The 21,685-nt window shown below is 40.8% G+C and overlaps 1 protein-coding gene across 2 annotated transcripts in view; it reads right to left on the reverse strand.

The window, feature by feature from the left end:
• The window catches only part of mtmr2 (myotubularin related protein 2), a 91,690-nt gene that overhangs the window by 23,149 nt on the left and 46,856 nt on the right, over window positions 1-21,685 (reverse strand). For both annotated transcript variants that reach the window (XM_078545802.1, XM_078545801.1), the window contains exons 6-10: window positions 19,390-19,473; window positions 15,976-16,125; window positions 10,860-11,048; window positions 3,767-3,952; window positions 2,739-2,945 (exon numbers count right to left, since the gene is read on the reverse strand). In XM_078545802.1, coding sequence (XP_078401928.1) covers window positions 2,739-2,945; window positions 3,767-3,952; window positions 10,860-11,048; window positions 15,976-16,125; window positions 19,390-19,473 — 816 coding nt within the window. The remainder of the gene's footprint in view (window positions 1-2,738; window positions 2,946-3,766; window positions 3,953-10,859; window positions 11,049-15,975; window positions 16,126-19,389; window positions 19,474-21,685) is intronic.

Here is a 21,685-nt window from a genome sequence, read left to right on the forward strand (position 1 = left end):
TGCTTTGTGTGTACAGGACATACCTGGGCTATTTTCCACATTGCCGGGTAGATGCCAGTGTTGTAGCTGTACTGGAACATCTTGGCTAGTGGTGCAGCAAATTCTGGAGCACAAGTCTTCAGTACTATTTCCGAATAGTATCAGGGCTAACAGCGTTTGCAGTATCATGTGGAGTGAATCGAATTAGCTGAAGACTAGCATCTGTGATGCTGGGGACCTCTGGAAAAGGCCAAGATGGATCATCTACTCGGCATCTTCTGGCTGAGGATTGTGGAGAATGCTTCAGCCTTATCTTTTGCACTGATGTGCTGGGCTTCTCCATCATTGAGGATGGGGATATTTGTGAAGCCTCATCCTCCAGTGAGTTGTTTAATTGTCCCCATCGTTCACGACTGGATATGGCAGGACTCCAGAGCTTAGATCTGATCTGTTGCTTTTGGAGTTGCGTAGCTCTGTCTACCATTTGCTACTTACGCTATTTTGCATCCAAGAAGTTATGTGTTGTAGTTTCACCAGGTTGTCACCTCATTTTTAGGAATGCCTGGTGCTGCTCCTGGCATGCCCTCCTGCACTTTTCGTAGAACCAGGGTTGATCCCCTGGCTTGGTGGTAATGATGGAGTGGGGGATGTGCCAGGCCACGAGGTTGCAGATCGCGGTCGAGTACAATTCTGCTGCTGCTGATGGCCACAGTGCTTCATGAATGCCCAGCCTTGAGTTGCTAGATCTGTTGGAAATCTATCCCATTTAGCACCGTGGTAGTGCCAAACAACATGATGGAGGGTATCCTCAATGTGAAGACGGGACTTTGTCTCCACAAGGACTGTGCAGTGGTCACTCCTATTGATACTGTCATGGACAAATGCATCTGCGACAGGCAGGTTGGTGGGGATGAGGTCAAGTATGTATTTCCCTCTCGTTGGTTACCTCACCACCTGCTGCAGACCCAGTCTCTCAGCTATGTCCTTTAGGACTCAGCCAGCTCGGTCTGTAGTACTACTACCGAGCCACTCTTGGTGATGAACATTGAAGTCCCCCACCCAGAGTACATTCTGTGCCCTTGCCACCCTCAGTGCTTCCTCCAAGTGGTGTTCAACATGGAGGAGTACTGATTCACCAGCTGACCAAGGGGCAATACGTGGTAATCAGCAGGAGGTTTCCTTGCCCATGTTTGACCTGAAGCCATGAGGCTTCATGGGGTCCGGAGTCAATGCTGAGGACTCCCAGGGCAACTCCCTCCTGAATGTATACCACTGTGCCGCCACGTATGCTGGGTCTGTCTTGCCAGTGGGACAGGACATACCCAGTGGTGTTGGTGGTGGTGTCTTGGACATGATCTGTAAGGTATGATTCCGTGAACATGACTATGTCAGGCTGTTGCTTGACTAGTCTGTGAGACAGCTCTCCAAATTTTGGCACAAGCCCGCAGATGTTAGTAAGGAGGATTTTGCAGGGTTGACAGGGCTGGGTTTGCCTTTGCCGGTGCCTACGTCAATGCCGGGTGGACCGTCTGGTTACATTTCTTTTTGTTGGCTTTGTGGCGGTTTGATACAACTGAGTGGCTTGCTCAGGCATTTCAGAGGGCACTTAAGAGTCAACCATATTACTGTGGATCTGGAGTCACATGTAAACCAGACAAGGTGAGGACGGCAGATTTCCTTCCCTAAAGAACATTAGTGAACCAGATGGGTTTTTACGACAATTGACAATGGTTTCATGGTCATCATTAGACTTATAATTCGAGATATTTTTTTTTAAAAAACAAATTCCACCATCTGCCATGGTGGGATTTGAACCCGGGTCCCCAGAGTATTACCCTGGGTTTCTGGATTGCTAGTCCAGTGACAATACCACTACACCACCTCCTCCACTTTCTGTAGCTCATTTTATTCTAATTCACCCCATTTCCTTCCCTCCATTATTCACTCTTTCTTTCTTCAACCTTGTTTTCATTGTTGAAGGCGATAGATCATTGAGGTAAGACTTTGAGGTTCCACATGCGACATTAATACTGCTGTTCCATTATCTTTTTGCAACATACCAGAAACTTGGTTAGCAATGTGAATGCTAACCAAAAAGCCTAACTAATGTTAATTGTGAGGTCAGTCTTTGCAGCAACTTATAGCCCAAAGTCTCAGTTGCAACTAACTTGCCTAAACATTGTTATAAGAACATTCTGCTTTGTACACGGCGGAAGGAAGAGCAGAAAACGTAAGATGCCATCTTAACTGAGGCTGCTTGTATACTAGGCTTAAGTCCAGGACCAAAACAAAAGTTCAGATTCCCCAAAATGTTAAGTGCAAGGTGGCAGAAAAACATTTATAACATATACAATTAACTGTATAAAACCAACTTGAGAACCTCATTTAAAAAGTACAAGAATTCCTCTAAATGGCATGCAAATCTTCATTTAAAAAAACTTGCCTTTATATAGCACCTTTCACAACCTCAGGATGCCCCAAACTGCTTTATAGTCAGTGAAGAACATTTGAAGTGTGGTCATTGCTGTAATGTCGGAAATGAGGCAGCCAATTTGCATACATCAAGATCCTACAAACAGCAAGGTAATAACAACCAGTCTGTTTTACTGATGTTGATTGAGGGTTAAATCTTGGTCTGGACACAGGGGATAGCTCCCTTGTTCCATATCAGAATAAGTTGATAATATTGTGTATTTCTTTCACACATTTCTAGTGGGGCTAGAATTAATGCTGCTTTAAGCTAATGTATACATACTTACAAGTTGAAATCTATGGCCAAAGCTAAGCCATTCTTTTTCAATAAGTACTTCGAAGCCTCTAATTGTACGGTAATAGCTGTCCAGCATAAGCATCGCCAGAGATGTCAACTGTGCAGTTCGGTCCCAGCCATCACTGCAGTGCACCACAACTGATGTCTTTCCAGATTCAACTTTGTCAGCAATCCTCAAAGCACCAGCAAGAATTAGCTGTAAAACACAATTGCATTAGTTTATGGAACAAGTGTAAATCTAGTGACATTATGTTGCTAGGGTAATTTAATAATGGCAAAATTAATTTGAAGTTTTGAATTAGAGATCATGTAAACCTAATTCAACCTGTAAGCTAAATATCATATCTGAAAGCATCCCATTCTATTTAATAAATCCTTCGAAAGAATTCATGATCAATAGTAGACCAGTTTCTCTTCAATACTAAAGATACCATTTGGCATTATGCCAATTGAGTTTCTTCTGAAAGCTTTCAGAGAAATTTCATGCAGTTTTTAAAAAGGAAATATTTCACTCATCCTTCGTTACACTACTAAGTAGAGCTGCACTGCAATTTGCTTTCTTACAAAGTGTCAATGCACAGAATCAGACCACTTCTGATCAATTTCTAGCACTTAGCTTTAGTACTCTTGATTTCAATAATTTGTGAATAACAAAAGTAATGAAGTAATACTCAGGTTAATATCTCATCACTAAGTTATGGTGATACTGTATAGCAGTATTAACTTAAGGTATTAAATAAAACTGACAGGAAAATAAATAACATTGTTGTGTATACATGACAAAAATATTGCCAAATATTTAAGAAAAAATAAGCTCTTCCACTGTGCTGAAAACATTCTTGTGTCACCTGAAGATGGCACATTGAGTGGATAAAGCCCAGAAGAGGATGAGCCAGAACTTTCCCCAGGTCAAGGTTTTTAGAAACTCTGTATCATAACCCTCAATTGCATCTCCCACATGGTTGCTAGCTTAGGTTGAACTGATAATGCACAAGCATAGGAAGAACTCAAACTTACTTTTATGTGTTCCAACCAGTGTGTTGATTCTAAGTTGGATAACCAATGGGATTCTTCTATGTTGGGGTAAACTATCTCTTTCAATTTTCGTAAGGATTCCCTCATTACATGGATATTATGGATATCGAGAAAGACCAGCTCTGCATTCTGATAGGCATCTTCACTTTCATAGCCACCTCCCTTTGCCTGAGCAAACCAAAATATAATTAAAGTAAAAGAGTCTCACATTTATAAATTACAGTATCTCCAAATTCCAACTAACAACACGGACTTAACATGAATGCACTGGCATCTCAAGCTTCAAAGGCAAGAACCATTATCATGATGCAAGTGTCACCTTCTAATATTAACTATGTCACAAAAGAAAAAAAAATGCCTGGGAACGCCTTATGCAGTTTGAAGGACAACTGCAGTCCTTGTGAACTGCTGCTACAGTCCGTAGCAGAATCCAACTCCACACAATGATGCTGCTGATGTGAGGAGAGTAGCATTATCAATAAGTAACAAAGACATTGGGTACATTTAACACTGCATGAAGCCATAGTCGTCAGTGTCAAAAGGTAAAGATCATTAGGGGCTGCATTTTACATTTTTCAGCGGGGTGGAAAGCAGAATGGAAACTAAGTGGTATGCTCCCTTCCCTTCTCAGCTTGTCAAATCAATGTTGGATAGACAATTAGGTGTGGTCTGGCAGAAAGGAGGCCAATTCAAGGTGCAAATAGAGGGCCTCCACGTCCATTCGGTACTGCAGGCCGGGACATCATGCAGCAGAGGGGTAATGCCATGAACAGGAAGGCGCTCAAGGCTACAAGTTTAAAGGCCCCCTGCTCTCAGCCTTCATCTTTTATTGAGGGTTCAAAAAAGCTTAAAAAAAAGTTAAAAAAACATGCAGGCACTGCAACCTTCACCAGCAGAATCTGCTGCTACATTCAGCCATGGCCCCATAAGACCAAAAGACATAGGAGCAGAAATTAGGCCATTTGGCCCATCGAGTCTGCCCCGCCATTCAATCATGGCTGATAAGTTTCTCAACCCCATTCTCCCGCCTTCTCCCCGCAACCTTTGATCCCCTTACCAATCAAGAACCTATCTATCTCAGTCTTAAATACACTCAATGACTTGGCCTCCACAGCCTTCTGTGGCAATAAATTCCATAGATTCACCACTCTCTGGCTAAAGAAGTTTCTCCTCATCCCTGTTCTAATAGGTCTTCCCTTTACTCTGAGGCTGTGCCCTCGGGTCCTAGTCTCTCTCCATTAGTAGGAGAGGCCTTTCAGTATTCTGTAAGTTTCAATCAGATCCCCCCCTCATCCTTCTAAACTCCATCGAGTATAGACCCAGAGTCCTCAAACGTTCCTCATATGTTAAGCCTTTCATTCCAGGGATCGTTCTCGTGAACCTCCTCTGGACCCTCTCCAGGGCCAGAACATCCTTCCTGAGATACGGGGCCCAAAATTGCTCACAATATTCTAAATGTGGTCTGACCAGAGCCTTATAAAGCCTCAGCAGCACATCCCTGCTTTTATATTCTAGTCCTCTTGAAATAAATGCCAACATTGCATTTGCCTTCCTAACTACCGACTCAACCTGCAAGTTAACCTTAAGAGAATCCTGGACTAGGACTCCCAAATCCCTTTGCACTCCAGATTTCTGAATTCTCTCCCCATTTAGAAAATAGTCTATGCCTCTATTCTTCCTACCAAAGTGCATGACCTCACACTTCCTCACATTGTATTCTATCTGCCACTTCTTTGCCCATTCTCCTAACATGTCCAAATCCTTCTGCAGCCTCCCCACCTCCTCAATACTACCTGTCCCTCCATCTATCTTTGTATCATCTGCAAACTTAGCCAGGATGCCCTCAGTTCCTTCATCTAGATCATTAATGTATAAAGTGAAAAGTTGTGGTCCCAACACTGACCCCTGCGGAACTCCACTAGTCACCGGCCGCCATCCTGAGAAGGACCCCCTTATCCCCATTCTCTGCCTCCTGCCAGACAGCCAATCTTCTATCCATGCTAGTACCTTGCCTCTAACACCATGGGTTCTTATCTTACTGAGCTGCCTCCTGTGCGGCACCTTGTCAAAGGCCTTCTGGAAGTCCAAGTAGATAACATCCATTGGCTCTCCTTTGTCTAACCTACTCGTTACCTCCTCAAAGAATTCTAACAGATTTGTCAGGCATGACCTCCCCTTGATGAAACCATGCTGACTTTGCCTGATTTTACCATGCACTTCCAAGTATTCTGAAATTTCATCCTTAATAATGGACTCTAAAATCTTACCAACGACCGAGGTCAGGCTAATTGGCCTGTAATTTCCCGTCTTTTGCCTCACTCCCTTCTTAAACAGGGGTGTTACATTAGCAATTTTCCAGTCCTCTGGGACCCTCCCTGACTCCAGTGATTCCTGAAAGATCACCACTAACGCCTCCACTATCTCTTCAGCTATCTCCTTCAGAACTCTGGGGTGTAATCCATCTGGTCCAGGTGATTTATCCACCTTCAGACCTTTCAGTTTTCCTAGCACCTTCTCCTTGGTAATGACCACCATACTCACCTCTGCCCCCCGACTCTCTTGAACTTTGGGGATGTCACTCGTGTCTTCCACTGTGAAGACTGACGCAAAATACCTATTCAGTTCCTCCTCCATTTCTTTGTTCCCCACTACTACTTCTCCAGTGTCATTTTCCAGCGGCCCAATGTCCACTTTTGCCTCTCTCTTACCCTTTATATATCTAAAAAAACTCTTGCAATCTTCTTTTATATTACTGGCTAGTTTACCCTCACATTTAATCTTCTCCCTCCTTATTTCTTTTTTAGTTGTCCTCTGTTGGTCTTTGTAGGCTTCCCAATCCCTTGGCTTCCCACTGCTCTTTGCCGCATTGTATGCTTTCTCTTTAGCTTTTATGCTGTCCCTGACTTCCCTTGTCAGCCATGGTTGCCTCGTCCTCCCTTTAGTATGCTTCTTCTTGCTAGGGATGAATTTTTGCTGTGTCTCCCAAATTACTCCCAGAAACTCCTGTCATTGCTGTTCCACTGTCTCTCCTGCTAGGCTCATCTCCCAGTCAATTCTGGCCAGCTCCTCCCTCATGCCTCTGTAGTTGCCTTTATTCAACTGTCATACCGTTACATCTGATTCCAGCTTTTTCCTCTCAAATTGCAGGGTAAATTCTATCATATTATGGTCACTTCTTCCTAAGGGTTCCTTCACCTTAAGCTCCCTTATCAAATCTGCCTCATTACACATCACTAAATCTAGAATTGCCTTTTACCTAGTGGGCTCCACCACAAGCTGCTCCAAAAAGCCATCTCATAGACATTCCACAAATTCCTTTTCTTGGGATCCACTACCAACCTGATTTTCCCAGTCTACCTGCATATTGAAATCCCCCATGATCACTGTAACCTTGCCTTTCTTACACACCTTTTCTATCTCCTGGTGTATCTTGTGCCCCACATCCTGACTACTGTTCGGAGGCCTGTACATAACTCCCATTATGGTTTTTTTACCTTTGCGGTTCCTCAACTCTACCCACACAGATTCTACATCATTTGACCTTACATCATTTCTTGCTATCGATTTAATTTCATTTCTTACTAACAAAGCAACCCCACCCCCTCTGCCAACCTGCCTATCTTTTCGATAGGATGTATATCCTTGGATATTTAGCTCCCAGTCCTGATCCCCTTGCAGCCATGTCTCCGTAATGCCCACCACATCATACCTGCCAATTTCAATCTGCGCCACAAGCTCATTTACCTTATTTCGTATACTGCGTGTATTCAGATACAAAACCTTCAGTCCTGTATTTCGTGTCCCCTTTCTCATTGTTGTCCCTTTATCTGATGTGCTTGAAGTTAGATTCCTAGCCCTTTCCAAACACTCTGTTCTATTTTGTGTTCTGGAGACTTTAATAGCCTATCCTGGGCTCTCCCTTCTTTTCAGTTTTTTCATAATTTTCCATGAAGTTGAATCCACCCCCCGCCCACACGCTAACCTGCTGCTTTGTTTCCCCCATGGCCTTTTCTTCCACCCTTGTGCCGCCTCATCATAGCTGTCATAAAACACTCCCAAATATTTTCACATCTGAAAATGCAGCGGCCAAAGAAAAGTTGCTGACGACTGGGGTGTTAACAAACTCAATAGCTTGTTCATTAACAAGTTTCAAAATAGTGGGCAGGCTGCCAATTTCCACGCCAGCTCGCCTTCTGTAGATGATGTATTGCCAACTGACGTCATCATGCCCTATTTTACAATCGTGCACGGGGTGGAGGTGTGGGGGGGTGGGAGAAGGAGGGAAGCAGCCTACTAAATTTGCAGCTGTAATGTCCAACCCTAAGAATCTCACCAATAGAAAAATGATTCTCAAACTGTATTTGATAGGTATGAACCTACATGATTAGACTAAAGATTGCGTTATTTGGTTAATGCTGACAGTGCATTAATACTGTTATGCTCTTGGTATAGACCATAACTTTTTCTTGTTTGCAAATCCGAAAACTCAGGTATTTACTAAAAGAATGAAGCCACAAGCTTCACTGTTTAAAACAAAAGAATTTTACTACACAAAATTCAAAGAACATGAATACTAACTATACTCTATCTTAAGTAGTCAGTTACGTTAAAGATATTACAAGTACAATGTACATCGTTGCTTATACTCTAAACTGAACATCTTAACTCAAATCACCTTCTACACTCATCTAATCCAAAAAACTCACATGATATACTTATCAGAAATTGGAAGATTAACCACTTGGTTTAAGTACTGTTTCAAAGATTTGTATAAGGGTTGAGATTTCTTGGGCTTTCCATTCACTTAAGGTAAGGTTGTCCCTTCAAATCTCCTCCAACTGTCCCATGGTTGTAGACTCCCAGTTCAACACAGGTATTGCTAGCATTTTGAGCACAGCCACCTTGGATCAGAACTCTCCTGGTTCGAATGTTCTTTAACTCTGGAGTCTTGCATCTTGGAACTCTCTCTTGATTTCGTCAGCTTGGCTATCCTAGAAACTCAACCCACTGTTAGTAGAGTTCTTCAGTTATCAGGGGTTTTAAACCCTTTCAGCCAGCCCACAGAATTTCAGTTGAATTCTGCTTCAAAGAGATGCTCCCTGCAGCCAACTTGTTCAAAAACTAAGCTGCTTGAAAACAGAACTGCACACAGGAATCTAGTTCTCCCTGTAATTAACTTCTTGTTTAACCCTTTGCTTTACTATTGTTTATCTCCGTGGCAGCTTGGTTACATGATCAATAACTAGAAGCAAGTTATTATTTTTTTTACAAGAAATCCTTCATAGAAACTTAATACTTAAAGGGACAACCACCCCAACATAAAACAGAGTTATTTTCTCCCCAAAGGTACGTGGGCATCGTAATACCATGAACATAATACTGAAAATAAAATATTACCACATATCCCTCAGGGGAGTTGAATACAGCTGTTGAAAAAATGGCATACACCCAAAATACCTTTTTACTTTAGGCGATAAGCATTAAAAAATAACATTTTTTGATCATTTATGTTGTCTAAAAGCAGTTTGTTTGGGTTCATCACAATGTAGCATCCGTTAAATTAGTTCTAATATGGTCTAAATGCTTCTTCTCAAATACTGTTATCCATAAGCATGAAGTCAGCTATTGTATGAATGCTGATAATACCCAAACCTAGCCCTGTGTCACTAGCCTTGCTGACATTGGGCTGTTTGAAAGTTAAGTCACTAATCAAACACATTGTTGTCTAGTTTAACACATGGCATTATGTTTAACTCCAACCAAAATGTGACTCTATTGTCCACTTCTAACCCTACCATGGCTACTTGCTCAGGTGAACCTGATGGTGTGTAGCAAAATCCTCTTTGACCCAAGTTAATCTTCAAAGCCCACACCCTAACCATCACATCTACACCAGCTCCTGTGTATTTTTTTCGACCCTAACTCATTGCCACAAACTCTTCATCACCTTTAGGTCTGACTTTCCCAATGCCCTCCTAGTTCCAATCTGCATAAAATCCAACTTATCCAAAACTAAAATGCATCAATTTGAAAATCCTTATCCTGGTCTAGATGGCTCTGCCCAATAGTGCCCCTGCTGATTCTTCGAGTCATATCTCCTATTCTGTACTTTATGCTCTTCTGCCTCTTTGCATCAATCCTCCCTATGCTCTATTCGGCACCAGGTCATTAAGTCATAATTGTTTTTTTTTAAAGAACTCTGTTCCTAGACCCTCTGCCTTGCACCAACTCTTCCCACCTTCAAAATTCTCCTCAAAATATAATTTCTTGGATCCTACCTTCAGTCATCTTTCCTAACTCTGCTGTAGTTATTTTCAAAGCCTTTTCATCCTCTCCTAAAAAGCCTTGAGACATATTGCTACATTAAAATTTACCATAGAAGTTTTTTAGTCCTTTAATTTTCTCCCCTATTCTTTTCCTTCAACAATATTTTCCTACTTTTGAGCTATTTTCTTTGGTACATAAATCTTTGTTACTTTTCCCACCTTATCCTTTAAAACTTCCTAATTTATTTTAAACTGTCTTTCATTTCACAGCCTTATAACTTTTTTTAAAAAGTAACCTTGAGTTTAAAGTTTTATATTCATTTCCTCTTCATCAGTCCATTTTCCCACTTAGTTTCATCTTGCTTTTGATTCTTGTATTTCCTTTTTACTCTTTACACTTGTTTTTAAACCTCATTATCCCCTAGAATTAATCTAATTACTTTCTTGTTCTTTAAAAACTATTGAATATTTATCTAACTATACTAAAATGGTCTAATCTAGCCTCAACAAAGTAAATTATTCACCCAGAAGGTGGGAACTATTGTATCCATTTGAAAGGGATTGAAAATGCTTAAAAGTGTCTCTTAAAAAGACTTGCGTCGAAAGTTCAATGGTGAATTATCGCCCATTATGTATTTACCAATACCCAGTGGTCTTTTAGTGAATCAGTAGTTGGACCATGACACTCAGCCGAAGTCCAGTCAGTGCTCTGACAAAATGAAACAATGCAAAAATACAAAGTTCTCAATTAGTATGACCTGAAAAATACACATGTCTAGCTCACAAGAAAATTAAAGTTTAAACATTACCTTGTTAGCCACAGCATTAACACTTGGCCTAGCATCAAAGATAAAGATTTTGTGAGATTGTGCATTGGAATCCATAATAATTTGGAGATATTTTTCATCATCTTTGCTACGCTTGCCACTCATACCAACCAGAGGCTGACTGCAGCGAGTGATTGTTGCCTGGCTCTCTGGATGTATCCATGATATTACCTGTCGGGAAGATGAAGTGATTATAATACTAATATCTTATAGATTCAAATCTGAATTTATTTACTGCTGAAGTGGAAGTCAATCACTACAGGCAGATCGTCTTTGAAATGCAACATTATGGCAGGGTTTCGATTTAAATATGTCCAAAAGTAATTGCCGCAATTGTCACAACAACCTCCAATTGCAACCAAGTACTTCTCCGAGCAGTAGCATAACTTATATCATGAATCCCACTGCTTATTAGAAATATAGCATTTGCTAATAAGCCCATTCAACTCATCTTCTCATAGTGAGATTTAACATAACATCTGATTACTCAATTCATTGCGAAAAATGTATCATGGTTATGCAGTATACCTCATAATCCAAACTGCTATTGTATTAGATCTCAAAACAGCATTCAACTCATTATTCAAGCATAGATTTGTGCCAGCTTTTTAGGTGGACAGAAAAAATTTGGACAGGAAGAAAAAAACTTTAGAATACACAGAAGGTAAATCCAGTTGATTTGAGATTTTTTTTAATTCACGGGATGTGGGCTTCACTGGCTTGGCCAGCATTTATTGCCCATCCCTACTTGCCCTGGAGAAGGTGGTGGTGACCTGCCTTGAACTGCTGCAGTCCCTGTGGTGTACGTACACCCACAGTGCTGTTAGGGAGGGAATTCCAGGATTTTGACCCAGCAACAGTGAAGGAACAGCAATATATTTCCAAGTCAGGATGGTGAGTGACCTGGAGGAGAACTTCCAGGTGGTGGTGTTCCCATCTATCTGCTGCCCTTTTAAGAGAATGGGGATACTGAAGCAGAGATTTACTTCCCACCAACAGCACAAAGATTAAAGCAGGAATCAAGAAAGGAAATAATTGCTGGGAATCTGAAAATCTCAACTTGTAGCTGCTTCAAGTTCAATATCAAAATTTTAACAGTCTAATTTCATCAGCTTTGATCTGCAGATGAAAACTTTTAATTGTACTTAGCCTCAATTAATAAAGATATTGTAAAATAGAGATCTGTTATATAATTTTCTTTCTTCGCCATATCAATATTTCCAACTACTTAGCTTTTCCTGAGGCAAATACCAATTATCAAAATGAATGGGTAGTTTAATTGATAATCTAATTTTGCTACCCTAACCAGCCAGTGGGGAAAGGCCCATTGGTTAATTTCACTTAAATTACTTCCCTCTATCCTTCTGTGGAAGGCTCTTGCCTTAGTTTAGCTACTCCTCATAGTCTAACTGATTAAGAACTCACCACAGGAAATTGCTTGCCTAGCACTCTGAAGTTCAGAATGGCTGTAATCCTCAACCAATGTCATAGATATATAATAGACATAGTATAAACACATGAAACAAACCAAGGGAAGCTGATGTACTATTGCAAAATAAAATACTAAGGCACTAGGAAGATGCCATTCCACAGAATTATGAAATCTATTCCAGGGATTCTTATCTAACATCAAACATTTTCAAAAATAGTGTCATGCCCAGAACACATGATGGAAAACATACATGTATTTATATCAAGTTGGCTACTTTATTATATTATTTTTTTAAAATGGACAAAGGCTGAAGCCTAACTAACACAAAAGGAATTTCTAGCCTTCAGAAAACAGCAGGGACGTTATCTCTGAGGTGGTGCTAACCTCTCATGCCTGCAGAAATCAAATTCCAAAGAACTGCACAAAGACTTTTTACATTTCTAAGGCAGAGCTCTGGCCAACACAGACGTTACATCTGTGAGGACAAAGGGACCCTGTAATCTCTGTTAAACTTATTAATGGATGAAACATTAGCCATCTCAAGAATGCATATCAGGAATATTCATCCTTTGTCCAAACCAAGGGGAAGAAGTGAGAGTTATGTCAAATGACCCCCCCCAAACCAAAAGTTGCTAGAACCTGTAATATTGCCTTGTGGAGCTGAACAAAGGCAGTCTGCCATCTTCCATCAACAAGCAGCAGCAGAACCAGAGCTCTGTCTAGGTTTAAACTGCCTGGCCCTCATCTACACTGTTTCAACTAAACGCCTGAACTTCTGTACCAGTGCCTACTACAAGACTAATTCATTTCTACGCATTACTCCCATTGTGGAAGTCGGCACTCCTGGAAAAGTGGATTACCCAACACCAGATTCAGCCTGCTAACCTCTCTGAGGAAGCACACCATTGGACTTTTGCTTCTGGACTCTGGACTCAACGTGAAACAATAATTCTTATTTTATCTGGTTTTTTTTTTACCTGTACCTCTTTCTTTCCCTTATCCCTCCTTTACTGTGTGAATGTACTGGGATTACATACCGACACTCCTTCCCCGCATTTTGAGCATGTATAAAATAAACTAACCTTCTGATTCTACTCTATCATGGCTTTGCTGTGGGGTCATTAAAAGAAGATTGGATCACTCTAAAACTGAGGGGTTGGGGGAAATACGCCGCCACTTATAAACAGGGAAATCAATAGTCAAAAACATCTTTCTGTTTACAGATAGGTGGTGATGGGAGAAATCAGGGCTGTTTAAAAATTAGTGACAAACCCAACAAGAGATGCAATTCTAGACCTAGTCTTGGGGAACGAAGAAGGGCAAGTGGGTGAAGTGACAGTTGGTGACCATATCGGGGACAGTGATCACAATTCAGTTAGATTTAGCATTACCATGGAAAAGGACAGAGATAAGGCAGGAGTAAAAGTCTTGAACTGGGGGAAGGCAAATTTTGCAGAAATGAGAAGGGACTTGGCTGGGGTGGACTGGACAGCACTGCTGGAGGATAAAACAGTGGAAAACCAGTGGGAAGCGCTAAAAAGCGAGATCCTAATTGTACAAAGTAGACATGTCTCCTACAAAAATATGAGTGGTAATGCCAAATCTAGACCCCCCTGGTTGTCGAGAGGAATACAGGGGAAGATCAAACAGAAAAAGAAAGCGTACAATAGGCACAAAGAACTAAGCACTGCTGATAGCCTAGACGAATATAGGAAGTGCAGGGACGACGTAAAAAAGGAAATAAGGAAATCAAAGAGAGGGCATGAAAAAAGATTAGCAAGTAAAGTTAAAGATAACCCAAAGATGTTTTATCAATACATTAATGCTAAAAGGTTAGTTAAGGAAAAAGTGGGACCTATCAGAGATGAAGATGGAAACTTGTGTGTAGATGCAGAGGCTGTGGGAAGGGTTTTGAATGAATATTTTATCTCAGTGTTTACAAAGGAAAGGAGGGATGTAGATATAGTAGTCCAGGAGGAACACTGCGAGATATTGGACGGGATAGTCATAAAGAGAGAGGAAGTGCTCGAAGGGTTGAAATCCTTGAAAGTTGATAAGTCACCAGGGCCAGATGGATTGTTTCCGAGGCTGCTGAAGGAAGTCAGGGAGGAGATAGCAGATGCTCTGAGGATGAGGATGATTTTCCAATCTTCACTAGATACAGGGGAGGTACCAGAGAACTGGAGAAATGGAAACGTAGTTCCATTGTTTAAAAAGGGATCAAAGGAAATGCCAAACAATTATAGACCAGTTAGTCTTACATTGGTGGTGAGCAAATTAGTAGAATCAATCCTGAGAGATAGGATTAACTGTCATGTGGAAAGGCATGGACTAGTCGGGGATGGTTAGCATGGATTTGTTAAAGGAAGGTCTTGCCTCACAAATTTGATTGAATTCTTTGAGGAAGTGACAAGAAGGGTTGGTGGAGGTAGTGCAGTGGATGTTGTGTACATGGATTTTAGCAAGGCATTTGACAAGGTACCACATGGTAGATTGGATGGGATTCAGGGTAATGTGGCAAACTGGATAAAAGGTTGGCTTTGTAACAGGAAACAGAGGGTAATGGTCCATGGATGCCCTTGCAAATGGAAAGTTGTCTCAAGCGGTGTTCCACAGGGCTCGGTGTTGGGACCCTTGCTGTTTATGTTATGTATTAACGATTTGGACGTGAACGTGGGGGGCACGATTGGAAAATTTGCAGATGACACAAAGATTGGCCGAGTAGTGGATAGTGCAGAGGATAGCCATAATCTCCAAAATGATATAGATGGGTTGGTGGAGTGGGCAGTAAAGTGGCAGATGGATTTTAACACAGAGAAGGTCATACATTTAGGGAGAGCAAACAGTTACAGGAATTACAAAATAAATGGGAATATACTAAGAGAGGTAGATGAAGTGAGAGATCTTGGCGTATAAGTGCACAGGTCCCTGAAGGCAGCAGTCCAAGCAGACAAGGTTGTAAAGAAGGAATATGGAATGCTCTCCTGCACTGGCAGAGGTATAGAATATAAAAGTAAAGATACAATGTTGGAATTGTGTAAAACACTGGTGAGGCCACAACTGGAGAATTGTGTGCAGTTCTCGTGGCCACATTTCAGGAAGGACGTAATAGCTCTGGAGAGAGTGCAGAGGAGGTTTACAAGAATGTTGCCAGGGTTAGAAAAGTGTAGCTATGAGGAGAGATTGGATAGGTTGGGGTTATTTTCCTTAGAACAAAGAAGGCTGAGAGGTGACTTGATTGAGGTGTACAAAATTATGAGGGGAATAGATAGAGTGGACAGGATAAAATTGTTTCCCTTGGAGGAGAATTCTAGAACCAGGGGACATAGATTCAAGATAAGTGGCAGAAGGTGTAGGGGGACATGAGGAAGAACTTTTTTATGCAGAGGGTAGTGGGTGACTGGAATTCACTGCCCAAGCTGGCGGTAGAGGCAGAAACTCTAAACTCTTTTAAAAGGTACCTGGATCTGCACCTTAAGTGCTGTAAGCTGCAGGGCTATGGGCCAGGTGCAGGAAGGTGGGATTAGAAAGGGCACCTGGGTGTCCTCGGGCTGTCATGGACAAGATGGGCCGAATGTCCTCCTTCTGTGCAGTAACTTTTCTATGGTTCTATGGTTCTAACTTAAATACCCCTCCTGTCCATAACAGTAGAATTTTTGTACTTACTGGTATACGGTTTCTGGATCTGAAAGTAGCTACCTTCTTCAACTCATCATCTGGGACATTCTCTGGCACCACCAATATAGCAGGATAAGTATCACAAAGTTCATAATTATCATTTATCCTACTTATTTTCCAGCTTTCATTGGGTAGACCCTGAAATAATAGGCAGAAATAAAAGATGATCCTTTTTGGTGAAGGCAACATAAAATACATTACTACATAGTTGGGTAATAGCCAAGCTGCATTTATAGAATTCCTTTAACATAAATAATATCCCAAGTTGTTCATAGCAGCATACAATAAAAAAAAATAGCAAATCAAAGGAGGAGGGGTGACCAAAAGCTTGGTGAAAGAGGCAGGCTTTAAGAACAATCTTAAAATTTTCATCAGTTCTGATGAAATGTCACAGACCTGAAACGTTAACTCTGATTTTCTATCCACAGATGCTGCATGACTTGCTGAGTGTTTCCAATACTTTTGGTTTTTATTTCAGGTTTCCAACACCCTCAGTATTTTACTTCTGTAACATATTTGCCATAACCTTGTGTTTCTAAAAATAGACTTTGTGACAGGCACAAAGCCACACAGTAAAATGTAGTAGGCAGAATGGTGGCAGTTCAGTGAGTATGAAATGTGTTTGGGATTCTCTATTTAACGAGTTACTGGAAGCATCTGCAGTGTATTACATATTGCAGCTCCCATTATTACTCTCCACTGACTCCATATTCAAGTATAGGATTATTAGTAGATATGTTACAATTTCCATTAGCGTGTTACACTGTAAATAGTAGCTTAATTGGCAGAAATAATTTCAAACATATTGTAAATTTACAATTGACAAGGAGGTGGCGTTAGAAAGGCTATCTTTACTTAAAGTAGATAAGGTACCAGGACAGGGTGAGATGCATTCAAGGGTACTGAGGGAAGTAAGTGTGGAAATTGCAGAGGGATAATCTTCCAATCTTCTTTAGACACAGGTGTGGTGCCAGAGGACTGGAGAATTGCATATTACACCCTTGTTCAAAAAGGGGTGCAAGGATAAAGCTAGCAACTAAAGACCAATCAGTTTGGTAAAAGATGGTAAAAGAAACTTCTGGAAACTATAGTTCAGGACAAAATCAATAATCACTTAGACAAGTGCAGGATAATTAAGGAAAACCAGCATGGATTCATTAAGGGGAAATCATGTTTAACTAACTTGGAGCTTTTTGAGGAGGTAACAGAGAAGGTTGATAAGGGGAACACTGCTGAAGTGGTAGATATGAAACTTTCAAAAGGCATTTGATACAGTGCCACACAACAGGCTTGAGAGCAAAATTCTAACTCATGGAATAAAAGGAAAAGTAGGCACTTGGATAAGAAACTAACAGAAAACAGAGAGCAGTGATAAATGGTTATTTTTCAGATTGGAGGAAGGTCTGTAGTGGAGTCCCTCAGGGTCAGTGTTGGGACCCTTGCTTTTCCTGATGTATATTAATGACCTAGACTCAGGGCATGATTTCAAAATTTGCAGATGATACAAAGATTGGAAACATTGTCAACTGTGATGAGGATAGTCTTGAATTTCAAAAGGACAGAGACATGTCTGTCCAATACACCAAGAGGAACAACAGTAATATCACTGTTACCTCTGAGGTTCCATTCTCAAAGAGGTACCCGAAATACCTCATCAAGAAGTACCTCAAGAAAAACAACCTGCATGACTGGCTTCATGTAGTTGCAAACAGCAAAGAGAGCTATGAGCTCTGGTACTTCCAGATCAATCAGGATGAAGAGGAGGAGGAAGATGAAGACTAGGCTGGTCTGGACTTTTGTACAAATTATCTTCAATAAAGTTGACGAACAGGAAAACACAAAAAAAAAGTGGCATATGAAGTTCAATGCAGAGAAGTATAAGGTGATTCATTTTAGAAGAAAGAGTATGGAGAGACAGTACAAAATAAAGGGAGAACTCTAAAGGAGGCGCTGGAACAGAGGGACCTCGGTGTATATGTACGCAAGTCTTTGAAGATGGCAGGACATATTGAGAGAGAAGTTAATAAAGCATTTGGTATCTTAGGCTTGGTTAATAAGAGCATTGAGTACAAGAGTAAGAGAGTCATGTTGAATTTGCATAAGGCACTAGTTAGGCCTCATCTGGAGCACTGCGTTCAGTTCTGGACACCATACTTGAGGAAGAATGTGAAGGCATTGGACAGAGTACAGAGGAGATTCACAAGAATGATTCCAGGGATAAAGAACTGTAGCTATGAGGATAGATTGGAGAGGTTGGAATTGTTTTCCTTGGAGAAAAGAAGGCTGAGAGGAGACTTGAAAGAGGTATTCAAGATGCTGAGGGGTATGGACAGGGTAAATAGTGAGATACTGTTCCCACTCAAGGGAGCATCAAGAACTAGAGGGCATTGATTCAAAATAATTGGCAAAAGGAGTAAAAGTGATGTGAGGAAAACTTTTTTCACCCAAAAGGTGGTTGAAGTCTGGAATGAACCTCCTGAGAGGATGGTGGAGGCAGGTTCGATCAAGGTATTCAAAAGGCAATTAGATTGCTATCTGAAGATAGAGAATGTGCAGGGTTACAGGGATAAGGCAAGGCAGTGGGACTAGATAGAACGCTCTTTCAGGGAATCAGTGCAGACTCAATGGGTCAAATGGTCTCCTTCTGCACTGTAAAGATTCTGTGAAATTATACCACACAAACATTTTTCTTGTGCCAAAATATAAACATTTCAGGGCTTTCAGCAGCCGCAGTAAAACTCCAATTCAAGTAGGGTGAGTTTCCTAACTTTGTAGCTAAACCTCTAGACTTGACCATTCCAGTGCACTCCTGGATGGTCTCCCACATTCTACACTCTGTAAACTTAAGTTCATCTAAAACTCTGCTGCTGTGTCTTAACTCGCAGCAAGCCCCATTCCTTATCACCCATGTTTGCTACCTACACTGGCTCCTTGTCCATTACCAATCATAACTGAGCCATGATTGGTGGCTGAGCCCTCAGCTGTCTAGGACCCAAGCTCTGGAATTCCCTCCCTACGCCTCTCCACCTCACTTTCCTTCTTTAAGACACTCCTTAAAACTTACCTCTTCAACCAAGCTTTTAGTCAGCTGTCCTAACATCTCATTTCTGGCTCAGTGTCACACTTTGTTTTATAATGCTCCTGTGAAGCACCTGGAATGTTTCATTACTTTAAAGGCACTATATAAATATAAGCTGTTGTTGTTATTGTAACATGGATACAAAACATCATTAATTAAAATAGACTCAGTTCCACATGGAGACCAAGAAAAATTACCTTTGAAATTTTGATCCCATCACAAACATACATGCATGTTTTGACCTAAGTTCAAAGAGGTCAAAAAACTTCAACAACTTGAAGTGACAGATTAAAGAAAGTAATTCATTAGAACATGGTGCTTACCATTCTCTTATACTCCGCAATTGGGTCATAAACCTTCCAGCCATCCTCTGGAAATATTTCACTGTAGTCATAGGCAAATAATGGCTGAAAAACATTTTAAAAAATCTCAGATAAAGAGTGACAAGATTACAACTCGTTTTATAAACCATGATGCGAAAACTGTTGATTAAATTCAATTTGCTAGTTTTGTACTGTCCATCCATGTTTTACTGTCCTGCAAAAATTAACTCTGACGGATCGTCATAGACCATAGGCTGCTCAGTAGCTCATGCACGAAGGCCAAATGTTCATTCAAATCAGAGATGAAAGGTCAGAGACTTGAAATGTTAATTCTGTTTCTCAATCAGAGATGTGCCAGGCAAATCACTATGTTTGCTATCATTGAAGCTTTCACTGAACAGTTTAACTAGTTCAGATATAGCACTGCAACAACAGTTCCATGTCAGACACAGTAAACGAATAGAAATCAATTTTGCTTCACATCCTGTTTGGGGGAAAAAAGTGACACTAATTGGTGGCTGCAGTGATATCTGCAGCTAAGGCAAACTAGCGCTTCTGTTAAGAATCCTGGTGACAGACAGACAGCGAAGGAAAGGAAGCCAAGAGAAAAGAAATCGGAGGATAGCTTTCTCTCCCCACTGACAAAAAAACCTACCAATGATCATCTTAAATTCACTTGTTGAAGGATAATCTAAATCTCTTGGGTGGAGAGGGAATTTACTGAGATTGCCCCAAGGCTCTCAAATCCTGCTCAGATTATTGCCAAAGGTTGTCCCTGTATATCAAACAAAATACTGTGCATCCCAGTTATGTTGCATTGTAAAACAGCTCTACCTCTTATTATTGTGACTGTTCCTTGATGGCCAACATGAGCACTGGTATTAGTTGAAATCAGGCCAAGATGAGATAGGTGATAAAAAAAATTAGAAAAGAATGCAGGATTTTGAAGATGAATGGGGTTTGAAACAAATTAGGTTGTGATAGCAGGGTTGAGTATTTTAATCACCAAAATTAATGGCTCTACATGCCTTATTTTCAAAATGATATACTTCCTAAAAACTAAATACAAAGGCAAATAAAAATTGCATTACCATGTCCTTCCTAACATTTCAATCCTCTTTTCCCATGCAAACCACAGCTGAGCGTTTTTCTATTGAATTCTGGAATCATGTTTACAACAATGTTCCGTTTACGGTTTAATTATATGTTACAGTCAGGGAAATGTACCACTGGAACATTCCAAACCCACAGCCAGCTGTGATGCTGTAACATAGGTTAATCAAAATTGGTTACAGTCTAAAGGGAAACTTGGAAAACTTGCACTCAATGCAAACAAATATTGGCTTGGATTTTGCAGTCATCAGTGAAGGAATGGCGCTTCCGTTCACTATGCCTACAGCTACCAACAGACTTTTAGCAAGTTTTTGAGTGGCAATTTGTTGCCCTGTATGTCACCCTCTACAGGGATCTGTGTCATGTGTAACCAGGACAAGCAACAGCATGACTCTTCAGCCAAATTGAAGAATCCTCACCAAGACATGCAGAGTCTAAACCAGTGAGTATAAACTAGAATATTTAACTCATTGTAAAATCGTGAACAAAAAGCAAAATAATTGGAAAGAAAACCCGTCTCTTTATCAACTCAGGGCTCACTCCATCCTCACAAAAATCTGAACTTTAGTCAGTTTCCCACCAAAGGCGGGTTTCTGACACAAAAACAGACCCGCCACCTGTTTCCTGCCTCCATGGCGAAAACCCGGCCTCAAGTCTCTCAGCAAGGTAGAGGTATAGTAAAAGCTCTGGAGTAGCAGGGCAAATCGGACAGTAACTTCCAGATTCCACATTTAACTTTGCATGCGCGAAAGACAGAAGTTGCTGTCTGATCTATTGCATAACACTGTTAGCTTCACAGTTATTCTTAACACAAAATCTGGGCTATTGTCGCCAGAGGGGAGAAAAAGTATTGTAGCATTCATCTCATTAAATTGGAGAGTCTGATTCAAGTCACTGGACATCATACGAGCTAGGATTTCTCATGGACGCCTTGACAAAGGGAATAAAGTCCAAGATATTGGAACCGAAATGCTTATACAACTTCAAAAATAAGTCATTTCTCATAGCACTGTTTTAATCTAAAAGTTGGCCTATCAACATTAAATCTAGAGTTAAGACCTCAGAGATCTAAGGATTAATAACAGTAGGTTTATATATTCATTTAGCGTAATAGTGAGGAGGGCATTAAATCTTACAAGTGTAAGTGTAATTTGTGCAGAGTCTGACATTGAAAACACAGCTT

Source organism: Cetorhinus maximus, chromosome 7, assembly GCF_964194155.1.
Source record: "Cetorhinus maximus chromosome 7, sCetMax3.hap1.1, whole genome shotgun sequence".
Classification (NCBI taxonomy): domain Eukaryota; kingdom Metazoa; phylum Chordata; class Chondrichthyes; order Lamniformes; family Cetorhinidae; genus Cetorhinus; species Cetorhinus maximus.